Source organism: Melozone crissalis, unplaced genomic scaffold (genome assembly GCF_028551555.1).
Source record: "Melozone crissalis strain CALT ecotype California unplaced genomic scaffold, PUWL_Pcris_2 ptg000012l_1, whole genome shotgun sequence".
NCBI classification, from domain to species: Eukaryota; Metazoa; Chordata; class Aves; order Passeriformes; family Passerellidae; genus Melozone; species Melozone crissalis.
The window spans coordinates 222310-234814 of record NW_026535790.1 but is presented as its reverse complement, the minus strand read 5'-3'; the positions used below and the strand labels follow the sequence as shown (position 1 = coordinate 234814).

General features: G+C 42.3%; 1 protein-coding gene across 27 annotated transcripts in view; it reads left to right on the top strand.

Moving 5' to 3' along the window:
- Nucleotides 1–12505, top strand: part of MAPK8IP3 (mitogen-activated protein kinase 8 interacting protein 3) — a 71402-nt gene that overhangs the window by 19823 nt on the left and 39074 nt on the right. For 11 of the 27 annotated variants that reach the window (XM_054271222.1, XM_054271216.1, XM_054271208.1 and 8 more), the window contains exons 2-6: nucleotides 1978–2098; nucleotides 2842–2912; nucleotides 3638–3729; nucleotides 5894–5917; nucleotides 9815–9959. In XM_054271222.1, coding sequence (XP_054127197.1) covers nucleotides 1978–2098; nucleotides 2842–2912; nucleotides 3638–3729; nucleotides 5894–5917; nucleotides 9815–9959 — 453 coding nt within the window. The remainder of the gene's footprint in view (nucleotides 1–1977; nucleotides 2099–2841; nucleotides 2913–3637; nucleotides 3730–5893; nucleotides 5918–9814; nucleotides 9960–12505) is intronic. The other 16 variants (XM_054271233.1, XM_054271231.1, XM_054271229.1 and 13 more) reach the window with 7 other exon arrangements.

Genomic DNA, 12505 nt, shown 5'->3' with positions numbered 1-12505 from the left:
GGTTCCAGTGTCCCTGCTAATAATTCCAGTGAAGCGGTGGGGAATGGGCAGAGGTTTACCCTGAGAGTGCAGCAGTGCAAACTGGTTCATCTGCAGAATTTAACAAAATAATCTTACTGAGCATTTAAATGTGTTAGTTTCCCTGAGAGTTTTTGCCAAAAAAAGATTGTTACCAGTATCTGTCTCTTTTGAAGTAAAACAAGGCTTTAATTTGTTAAATTGAAATTCTCATGCCTCTGAGTTTGTGAGAGAACCCTTCCCCCATGCAGAGGGCAGAAGGAGAGAGTGGAGAGAGTTTTTCCTCCACATTATCCATGCTTTTAGAGGAGGTTTCTCCAGCCAGTGTGCATGTGCTGGTGAATCTAATGGGCCTGGACCTCAGAAGGATTTGGCAAACAGATGGAGAGAGAGAGGCAGGGTCAGAAGCAAAGCCTTGTGAGCTCTTCACAGGCTCCTCTTAATTCCTGTGGGCTCCTCTTGGCCCATGAACATTTTTAAGGGTGGATTAAAGCCTGCATAGCTTAATTTCCTTCTCACTGTCATCCTCAGCAGCTCCAGATCCAGGGCTGCTCCCAACTATGCTCATGCAGCTCAGCTAGGTGTTCTAGTTACTGGACTGGGTGGTGCAAATAATGCTGTACTTTTGGCTTTGTTGGGTGGAACTATTCAGGAGTAATGTAACAAGACTTGAATTTTTAGGTGTATAAGCCAGGCCAGGATGTGTACTGCAGCTGGTGGGATAGCTTTGCAGTACTGTGGCCCTGTGAGCCTGGTGGTAACATTCAGGCTTGGTTTGCTGGAGAGAGGCATGTATTCTCTGAGCCTTAGAGACTTTCCCAACCATTTGTGTCTGGGATGGTACTAGAAGCAGCTGTTTCTAAGCCTAGATGTGTGGGCTATGGGTCATTATTGCATTCGTGTATTCTGCAGAAGACCTCTGATAACCATGTATGACACAAGAACCAGGCTGGTCCTGCAGAGATGTGGAGTTGCATTGACTTCCCAGGGATCCTGTTGAGTTTAAATATTTCATGATGCTTTATTATATGATACGATATATGATACTTTATTATATGATATGATGCTTTATTATATATTATATTATTTAATGGTATTATACGATACTCTGTGATATTTCATTATATGGAGCCCCTGTGGTTCCAGTTCCTACCATGAGTTGTGTAATATCCCACAGTGGAGCTGAACAGAATGTTCCACATGTTTTACTCTACTCTTGTGTGCTGGTGTCCACAGCAGGGAGTGACTAAAGCTTGCAGGCAAGAAGTGACAGTTTACAGAAAGAACACCCTGAAATCAGGTATTTTCCTGTTGTGTTTTCGTTGTGAAATGAGTGTATCTCTAAAACTTTTCTTTTGGTCCAGTGTCCTGCGCCGGGGTCACACTGCTGCTTGCAGCTGCCTCTGTGTTGGTGATAATGGGAGTGAGCAGCACCAGAGTTGGAGCTTAGTTTTCCAAAAGACTTGCACATTTCTGCAAGACTTGTCCCCCCACAGGAATTTTGGATGGAGCTCTCTACATTTGCATCATTAAAAGAGTTAGTCTGAAGGTTTCTGACATAGCTATTTTTAAATACATGATTGTAAATAAAATTCTTCTTCTGTGACATCAAATTAACAGGAATTAAAATTCAGCCTGGCACAAAGAAGACCAACATTGCTGAAGATGATAAAGTTGTGCTGGTTTACAGAACTTATGTTGGACCATAGTTTCTATGTTTATTATACATTAAAAATAACAATAAGTTTCTAATATAAAATAGATTCTTCACCTTGGTAAAGTGCTGTTGTGCTACCTACAGTACTTAAAAATTCTTATTTCTGATTTTGTAATTTATATTCCCTCACTTCATGTTCTCTCAAATTTCTATTTTTTAGGAGAGGAAGGGTCATGGTAGGGCAAACCCTTTTTGCATGTAATCCTCATCTGTGCCTCCTTCTCCACTTCTTCCCTATGCAGAAGTTCATAGAGTTTGAAGATGCACTGGAACAGGAGAAGAAAGAACTACAAATCCAAGTGGAACACCTTGAATTTCAGACTCGACAGCTGGAGCTGAAGACCAAAAACTATGCAGACCAGAGTAAGCAAAGCTGTGCACCAGACACCATTATACACATGCCTTCCACACACATACAATACTACTTTAAAAATAATCTTCATACTTTTTTTTTGGTTTAGTGTAATTTGTGCAAAGCCCAAAATATCTGGTTATCAGTTACTTTGATGTAAAATTCTGGGCTTTCCCAAGGGTGGGATGTACCCACACTAATTCAGTAAAGGCTACATTTCTTCTCTTTTGTGGTCCGTCTCTCCAGATGCAAGGTGTGAGATTTGGGCCTTTGAAACCTGGTTTCCAGTTTCTCCTTGCAGAATCTTCCATTCTTATAAAAATCATCACATTAATTATTTAGTTAGTTACTTAGTTTATGTATTTGTTTTACAAATACTTCCTTAATAAGTGCAGGCATTGAAGTTTCCCTCAGAATTTGTTGGTGTTTCGTCCAGTACTCCTGCTCCTCAAGTAGCCAGAAGAGCCAGTCCCAGAGGACAACAAATTGTTGCCAAACTAAGATGCTTACAGGGCACCAGCCTACTGCTGAAAAACTTCTGTGGTTTTATTGCATTTATAGTGCAAAATCACTGGTATTGGGAACATGCAGGTACCCATGAACTAAGAGTGTAACAAAGACCAAATCCCACAATTCTGTTTGTTTTATTCAGTAGGTGTAAATTAATTTCTAAAAAAAATAGGCTTTGTTTCTCAAATAGTTCATTTTGTGTGCCAGGCATGTTAGCTGATAGTTGGGAATCTTCTCTTGGCAGTTTCTCGGCTGGAAGAACGTGAATCGGAAATGAAGAAGGAGTATAATGCTCTGCATCAGCGTCACACAGAGGTAAGGTATTATCTTTCTAAATAAATAAGTTCTTTGTCTATATCTACATGACTGTATCATGTCAAAGAACTCAGCTTTACAATCCTAGTGATGACTAGTGCTTCTGAAGTTGGGAACATCAGAAGTACCTGACTGGAGGTTGTAAACAGGATGGAGACAGGCTGTGTTCACTGGTACCCAGTGGAGACAGATGGCACAAACTGACACAGAAAATTCACTCTGAACAAAGTAGTAAAAACTGCTTTTCTGCAAGGGCAATTAGCTCTGGCACAGGTTGTTCAGAGGAGTGTTGGAGTTTCCTTGAAGATATTCATAACCCACCTGGATGCGGTCCTGTGGCCGTTCTGTGTGACCCTGTTTCAGCAGGGGGTGGACTAACGGACCGTCAGACATTCCTTCCAATCTGAGCTGTTCTGTGATGCTGTGCATAGTGCCCTGCTACCTCATCTCCCATTGCCAATGAGCCTCTAGACTTATGTTGTTTTTTCAAGGCTCTTTGGTTGTGAGATTCAGCTGAAGTGATTTCAAACACTATTTGCTGACAAGTTTTCTATCAGATTAGACCATTCACTTACATCATCAGCTTAGAATGCAACAGTAAACACAAGGAAGTCTGCAGAAAAACCCAGGGGACTGGAAGTGGATACCACAGAAAATTAAACAAAAGCAGAAAATGAGCCTTTCCTTCTCATCTCTTTGCCTCATGGATTTTTCTCTCCTCACAGATGATCCAGACCTATGTGGAACACATTGAGCGATCTAAGATGCAGCAAGTTGGAGGAAATAACCAAACTGAGGGCAGTGTACCTGGGAGAAGGTAGGGCCATGACCTTTCCATGTGACACGTGTCACCTGGGAACTTACACACTGAGTGTGTGCATTTGAGAGAGAAAACAGAGCAGGACCTTTCCCTGGGGACACGGATTGTAGCTGAAGCTCTGTGTTAATGGGTTCTGGGTGAGTTGTGGGTACTTGATGGTGAGGAGCTTTCTCTGTTGTTTTACAAAGGTCAGGCTTTATCATGCTGCTATTGACGGGGACTCTGGAAAACACGTTCATGTTCTTAAGTAGTGTATAAAAGTTTATCCATAGAATAGATGGTGTCGAATAAAATGTTTGTGTGCTTGCATGTCTTTGTATGTTGGCTAGGCAGCAAAACCGTAGCAATTAAATGCATTAGCCATTACAGGATTTTTTCATGTTGTTCTTTCAGAGGAAGCTTTCTATCAGTCACCAAAAATCCCACTTATGTCCAAAAAAGGGATTTTCCTCCCTTCTTGCAGTGTTTGGGTTCTGAGTAGAAATAAATTGTCTAAAATATAGGAATAAATTGAGAAAAACAAAAAAAAAAGAGCTAGATGTCCCTTTCCTGGGCAGATAAAGGGTGTAGAGAGCTTGAGAGGACATGGTCTCAAAAGAACCAGTAGCTTGTAAGTGCTCATCTGTTCACAAAATTTCCCTTACCAGACTGTTTTTCTTCCTTCTTTTCTGTCCCTCAGTCTGGAAATCCAGAGTGAGTTCCCAGAACATGATCTGATCCTAATCTTAGAGATAGAATAAGTATGTTAGGCTTGTTTCTCTCCCAGCTTACACTTCTGGAAGTAAGAATATATCTGTGGAAGTGCTTACAGTAAAATCTAAAAGTACCATAGGCAAAAGCAAACTTAGAACATCTCTCTTTTAAAGAGTGAGTCCTGTGTGCACCTGCCAGCTTTGAGTCATAGAATCATAGAATATCCTGAGATGAAAGGGAGCCACAAGTATCATTGAAGTCCAATTCTGAGTTGGACTGCATAGTAGAAATCGGTTTTAATTTCTTCCTTTCTAAAAAGCTTAAAAGCTTTTACTTCCCTGACTCTTCAATAAGCTGATATTAATTGTAGCTTTATGTTAACACTCCGTGAAAGAGTGGCCCAGTGAAAAGTGTTGCTGGTAGTCTCTTTAACACTGCCAATCTCAGCTGGTGAAGGGCAAAATTTTCATCAAGAATTACCTTTTCATATCAGAGAAGTTTGTCTTTTATCCTTTAAGTGTGGCACATTGCTAGTGTCCTTGGAGAGAAACACTGTATGTCTGTGAAAAGCCCATGATGGGACTGTGATCCAAGTCTAGGAGCTACCAGTGGGAAATGGGAGTTTTTAGTAAATTTTCAGCTTTGCATGTGTGTGTGTGTGTGTGTGTGTGTGTGTGTATGTGTGTGTGTGTGTTTTTGGGGGTGTGTGTGTGTAGCTCTGTTTGTTGTGCTTGTGCACAGCACCTGGGCCCGGTGTGTTTTGATGCAATTGCACAGCTGGAGGGAGGAGCACCAGTGTTTGTGGATCTTAGTGCACTGGGTGGGGGGATAGGCATAATTTCTCATGACCTGCAAAACAAATTTGGGTGCATTTATTTAAAATAAATGGGGCTAGGGAGAAGTTTTTGCTGCAACTTTTGTGGAGGTGGTGTGTATCAATGGCCATCCAAGAGGTGTAATGAGTTTGTACCTGTCACTATTGAGTAAGAAACGACAGACTCTCCAGAAGGCTGGTTTGCATAAAGCTCACCTCTTTACTTCAGATCCTGTTTTATACATTGTTCTGATACATATAGACCTGGTTGATCAATTAATCAATACATTTCATCTAATTGGCTAATTAACAAGATGCCCTTCTTATAAGCAGTTGTTGAGGAAACCAAGAAAACAGAGAGTAGGAAAACACCACCTGCAGGTTGTTTATGAAAATAAGCTATCATTGTTTATCTTCAACTCCCTAAAGTCTGTCAGACCAATTCTGGGAAAACTTATTAAGTTTTCTCGTTCTCTGACAAGGGTGTCACATCCACAGTACCTACTTCCATGTGGCATGGGGGTGTCAGTGCACGTGTACCTTGTGTCTGTGTTAGGTTGCATGTTTGCATGACATTTGCTCTCTAATGGTTGTTCTTTTTGTCTTGCTTTTTGTGGAATTGCTGCTGTTTGGCTGTTATGTTTGTCACTGCAGTCATCGCCAGTCCTGGAGGAAAAGGTAAATCCTATTGCTGCATCTGAACTTCATTAATCCAAGTGTTGTAGGTTGCTGTGGAGTGGTGACAGTGTGATGCTGGGAATGTATTGTACTGGCATATTTGCTCTCTGTGTCCACTGGCACCTGTGCTGGACTTGCTGGTTCAGGGGCGCTGAGGGAGCCATGGAGCTGGGATAACACAGCAGGGAGAAGCTTGCGCGTGCAAATGCAGAAGACACGCAAGTTTGTTCCCAAAACAGATGTCTGGGATGGGATGTTTACACTTCACATCCCCTAATGTTTTAAAAGTCAAAGAATCATAGATCCATAGAATCGTAGAATATCCTGATTTGGGAGGGGCCCATAAGGATTATCAAATCCAGCTCCTGCCCCTCCACAGACACCCCAACAATCCCATCCTGTGCCTCAGAGTGTTGCCCAAATGCTTCTGGAGCTCTGGCAGCCTTGGGGTTGTGACCATTCCCTGGGGAGCCTGTTCATTGCCCACCACCATCTGGGGGAAGAGCCTTTTCCTGAAATTCAGCCTAAAACTCCCCTGGCACAGCTTCATGCAATTCCCTCAGGTTCCAATAAATTTCTTCTCTCTTATTTTACACTAGAGAGCAAGCCATGCCTGATTTTTGAGTGGAAGTAGAACAAATGTCTGTGTCAGTAAGTTTCCAATGGCACTTTTGGCTGATGATTGGGCAGGGAGTGCTGTGCACAGAGCCTTCAAAAAGACTAGTTCTCCTCTTTAAATGCTGGCAAACAAACTGTAGTTTTGTTATGTTTTATAAACTTTAGGATGTTGCTTGTAGAAAATCCTAATTCAGGTTTTGGCTACTGCAAGCCTTTATTGGAGAGTGCGCTGTTCACCTTGTAACTCAAGGTGGAACTATCAAGTGTTAAGACTCACCCTGGCTGATCCTGGAAAGATTTGGGTATGTGAGAGCAACTGCAGCACTTAAAGTTTAGACCGGGATGAGTCTAAATCAGGATAGTTTCAATTTATTTGCATTTAAATTTGGTAGCCAACTTCAGGACTGCAAAACTAGAGCTAGCTCTTCCTTCCCCTTTCCTGGGAGGTTTTGGAGAGGCTTGAAGGTGTTTCCAAAGAAACTCATCAAGGAAATTTCCTAACAGTCTGTGCTAAAATTCTTTCCTGAAGATTCTACAGCTTCTGATGCTATAGAGACCCTGTGCCTCTTTAACAGGGACTGTGAAATTCACACATTTCCTCTCCATTTGGTGGCTCCTGTATTTCCTTGTGTGTTAAGTATGTATGTGTTTACATATCAACAAAAAAGAAAACATATAATTTAATGTCTGTCAGCATACTTTGGGGGCAGCTTTTATGTCTCAGTGCTGTCAATGAGTTATGTCAAGTCATTGCAGCGTAGTCACTAGGATATTCTGGCTGCACCACTGGTTTGACAAGGACTGTCCTATGAACGTTATAGGAAACTTTCTTCTGCTCCATAGACCTGTGAAAGCAAGACTCTCTTAAAACTGTAATTTGGTCCTGAAGAAAAGGAAAGATATAAACCTAATGGTTAAAGCATCTCAAAAAATGGCCCAAGTTTTTTGTTTTCTGCATAAAAAGAGAGATTTTTTTTGGAAGTAGACTCTTAGAGATCCTTGGGTTATTTCTTAAACTGTATAACTAAGAATTTTCTGATATTGTAGCATAAAGTGTTTCTGATTTCCAGTTTTGAATGCCTTTATGATCTCTTCCACATAATTAACTCTACTTTCTGTGGTGCTTGTATCAGCACCAGGGTGAAGATTTCCTAGGAGGGGAAACATTTGCCTAGTAAGCTTTTGTAGAAACTTGAAATCCAGCTGTTAGAAGCTTTCAGGTCCTTGGAATGATAGCAGTGGGATAAAGAGAAGTACCTACAGCAGACAGGCAAAGGTAATTGTCCTTTGGCATCCATGACCTAGTAGGAGCAGATGTAAGTGGCAAGTTACAGTCATAAACTGGGACAAACAGCAGTAGAATGTTTTCACTAAACCTTCAGCGGTTATTTAAGTCACAAATAGCGAGATGCCTTTGGTAGTGGAAAGGAAAAGTTACAAGGAAACTGACAATTCCTATCACATAGAAGTCTGGGTTTGAATCTGTGGAGAATGATAGAATCATTATGGTTGGAAAAGACCTCCAAGGTCATCAAATCTGACCTTCAACTGGATGCCCTCACACCCAGTAAATCATATTGCAAAGTGCCACATCCACACGCCTTTTGAATGCTTCTGGGGATTGTGACTCCATTACTGCCCTGAGCAACAGGTCTCCATGCTTAACCAGTCTTTGAGTGAAAAAATTTTCTGCAATATCCAACCTGAATCTACCCTGGTACAACTTGAGGACATTTTCTCTTGTTCTATTGCTTGTTACCTGTGAGAACGTTAATGATGTTTTATCAGTGAATTGTGTTCCTCCAAAATCCAGTTACATGCCTCCTCTCTGAGAGGGTTTGTGTATGAAACTTCCATGTATGAGTCTAGCATCTTCAGGAGAGGATTTTAGTGCAGATTCCTAGGAAAAGTGCATGCGAAGCAGGCCATGCTGGAAATACCTTTCTGCCCCATCTTGCCTATCCAGGACAGGCCGCAGGAGGCCTTTTTGCCTATTTGAGGTAGGCACTGATGCAGCAGTGCATCATGCTGTGGTGGCTGGGCAGTGCTTAGTGTGAGAAGGTTGGGCACTGTGGTTTCTCTCAGCAAACATTGTCTCCTCTGCTGGACACTCCATCTCTGTCCTTCCTAAAAGAGCTGGATGGTCTACCACTCCCTGTGTTAGTGTGTTTGCTCTGTCCCAGGGGCCCTGGAGCAGTTGTTTGCTGTGGTCACAGGTGAGGTGGCTGCCCTTGTTTCCCAGCCTGGGCATGACGCCCAATGCTGATGATCATTACAGAAAGGCAGGTGGAGGTCTGCTGTTACTAACAGTGTGCTACAGAAGAGCAGGTGTCATCAGACTCCCAAGATTAAGCAGAAGCCCTGTGCAGGAATAGGTGAAATAAGATTGAGTCCAAGTATGGATGCACATCACACAGAGAATCATTTTAGTTCAGCTTGGCAGGGGCTGGGTTTGGCAAGCTGGTGCCACAGCCTTTCCACCTCCTCTGCTTTCTCTAGATTTTCTCCCACTGAAGCTTGGTCTCAAAATCTATGCCAGCTTTTTTGTTCAGAATCAGACCTGCACTAGTGAGTCCCTGCAGTTGCCAGAAAGGAGAGGATGAACAGAACACACTTAGAGACACCTAGCAATATGCATGTTGCATTTATTTATATCTTTGTTTAGTTTTTGAATTGTGAGTGCATTTTAATATGGGTATCAAGGGAGATCAACGAATACAAGTACTCTCTTCCTTGCTTAGAATTGGAAGTGATCCAACCCCTCTGGTTCCTGTTGTTGAAGCTCACCAGATTTGGGGTGGAATGTCATAAGTTTCATGTGGATGACACTTAAAAGCCTTATTCCTCTCCCTGTGGTGACATCTCTAGTAGCTATGGAGCTTTTATTTTCTTGCTGTGAGAGTTGTTTGCCGTGGCTTATTTTCCTCCAGTACTTTTGTTTCTCAGAAGCACTGACTTAAATTGGCTGCACTTTCATGTTTCTCCAAATTTCTCATACTGATTGAGCAGTCAGTTGTACCTGTTAATGGCCACTGACCCCCTCTATCTTAGAGTTTCCTCAGGAGAAGGTATTACTCTAGCAGTAACACCATGGGTCTGAGAGCCAGCACCAAGGCAGTGTGGGAGTTCAGAGTTCAGACAGCTGCCATGTGAGGGTAACAGTTGCAGTCCAGTTTCTAGTAACTAGTATTTCATATACACTAGTGTGCTGTTTGTTTTCTATCAGAGCCATGTACACAGCTAACACATTTTCCTCTCTCTCCCTGTTTGTCTCTTTAGCAGGAAGGAACGTCCCAACTCCCTGAATGTCTTCCCCCTCGCTGATGGCATGGTACGTGGACAGATAGGGGCCAAGATCATCCCAACACTAGACCACTGGCACCTGAGTGACCTCGGCCAGCTGCAGTCCAACTCCAGCTACAAGGTTTTCTAGACCATCACAGAGCAAGGGTTTCCCACTCCTTCACTGTTGCTAACATCTCACATTTTCATTAAGCTAGAGACAATCTGTGTCCGTAACCCTTTGCAGCCTCTCCCTTTGTGTTTGCTCCCATAGTAGCGCTGCTAGATGTGGGAGGGTATTGTTCTTCAGATCTGGCATATGATGCAGGAAGGATTTGACACAGCTCCTCATGCTGCTTTGTCTCAGGGTTAATCTCCTTTACTTGGCTGGCCCCAAGTTGAGAGGGATGTATGTGGAGGCAGTTAGGGATTGAGTGAAGAGAAATCCTTCACTTCTTAATAGCTTATTTCAGAGAGGACATGGTAGAACCTGTCCCTTCTCTCCACTTTGATAAGAGCAATGGTTCTGCAACTCAGGTGGGGCCAGGCATTGGGTTGCACTTGCCCTTAAAGTGTTTGTCATTTTTTTCTGATCTCCTGGCCTTCCTGTATTCACTAAAAAGGGCTCCTTCTTATCCTGTCTGAATGCCCAATTCTTGCACTGTGCTTAAAGGTCTTATATTCCTCTTATGCCTAGTCACTGCTCTGGACTTGCACTATCTACCTTCCGTACATCTGTCACCATTACTGCTCTGCCTTCTGCACCAGGTCTTCCAAAATCCTCACAGTGTTGCACCTGCACTGCAGCAGCTCATGGGGCTGCCTGGGCGCATCTTGAGCTCTGCTCTGCCGTTCAGGGGTCTCCTCTCCGCTATTCAGAGATTGGTCTGACAGATTAGGCTATGCATGGTCCATGCATTTCCCATGAGCCTCTTCTTCAAAGGTCTGATATTTTGCTGACATCACTCACACATGACTCACCTTCCCAGTATGTACCTGACAATTTTCACTATCTTTCCTTCTTCATGAGGCCATGCTGTACTTACATTTTAAGTGTCCTTGTTTACTTTTTATTACTATATTCTATTTCAGTTGTTGTCATTATTTTATTTTTGCATTCAGCTTTACATTTATTTTATACAGTGTTTTGGAGATTTAAAGTCCTTAACGTTTTTGTTTTTATGTACTATGCTTTCAGTGTTATAACCATACAATTGTGGCTTCTCATGGTGACATATGACTGCTATGAATGTTGGGCCTTTACAATGCATTTTGGAGGTCACTACTACACAGTTGATGTTTAGGAGGTTTACAGGTATGGCCGTAGGTAAGTGGTGGCTGTGGAGATTATTCTGTGGGTGAGCTGTGGGTTTTGGAGAATGCCTCCTGTGCTGGAGAGAAGAGCTGTACTCTTAGCAGGATATTTAGCATTAACAGAGCACTCAGACAATAGAAGGAAGATACCTGCTTCTGGGCTGTGAAGAGGAGCATGTTGGTAGTACATACATTTGGGAGGAATTTCTCCAATGCAGGTTGGAAGGTTGATAAAGTGTGTTTTCTAGGGAAGTACAAAACTCACATCTGTAACCAAAGAGTAGTGAAAGACTGGGGTAATTACTTATTCAGATGTTCAGGGTAAGGGGCAGGTTATGTCAATAAACAAGAAGTTACAGGATATTGCTGGTTCAGATATTACCCTATAGACACTGATGATCCAGGGCTTTTGAATGACATCTGGTTCATAAGAACAAGGAATGACAAGTGGAGTGGACCCACCTAGGTGTCTCTTACACAGCTAAGATGCTTCTGAACTTTGCTTATTCTCATCGACTTAGAGTGGGTCCAAGAACATCCCTGAAATCTTTCATCCAACAGCAATTTTGTTTGAGGAAAGAGGTTTTATGGTTGCACTTCACACTTGATAATCTTTGTCCCTTTGCACATCTGAAAGCACAGAAGGCAAACTGCAGTTGAGGTAGTCCAAAGCTTACTGGAGCCTATTTATTATCAAAAATCCTTTTTGACTCTTTTTTTTCTTTACATACTGGGAAAGTAGCTCCTAAATCAGGAAATTGAAGTAGAGGTGGAAAGTGTGGTTTTCACATGTAGCAGCCTAAGTGCAAAGTTCTCATCTCAGTCTTGATGCTGAAACCAGGATAATTGAAGAGAGGTGGTTTGGATATTCATGTGGGAATGTGTGTGCTATTTAGACTAACAATGCTGAAAATACACAAAATGTGGATTGCATTTAATGGCAGGGCCATTGTAAAAAACCTTAGTTTCCAGTATAAGTCCGCAGGTGCAGTGTAAACCTTTAGACTTCTGTAGTGCAGTGTGCAGCTGAGCATTTTAAGATAAGCATACAGAGGCCAGTCTAATTAAAGGAAGATCTTAATAAAATTCCAGATTTAACAAAAATAAGGCTGCAAAGGGTTAAATCACCATTTTTTTCAGTCTTCTCACTCATCCCATATTGGATTTTTTTGTCATGTTGTGAAGCTGTTATTAGTACAAGAGAACGAAACTTCCAGATGAGAAAAGTGAAACCCTGTCACAGCTTCGAGGTTTGGGGGCTCAGAGCAGCCTCTGAGCAGAACCAGGATCTCTCTAGTACTTGCACAGGAGGAGAGAGGCCAGTGGTGAAGATGAAAGATGGGTCTGGATGTGCAGGTGAATGCCACTGCACCC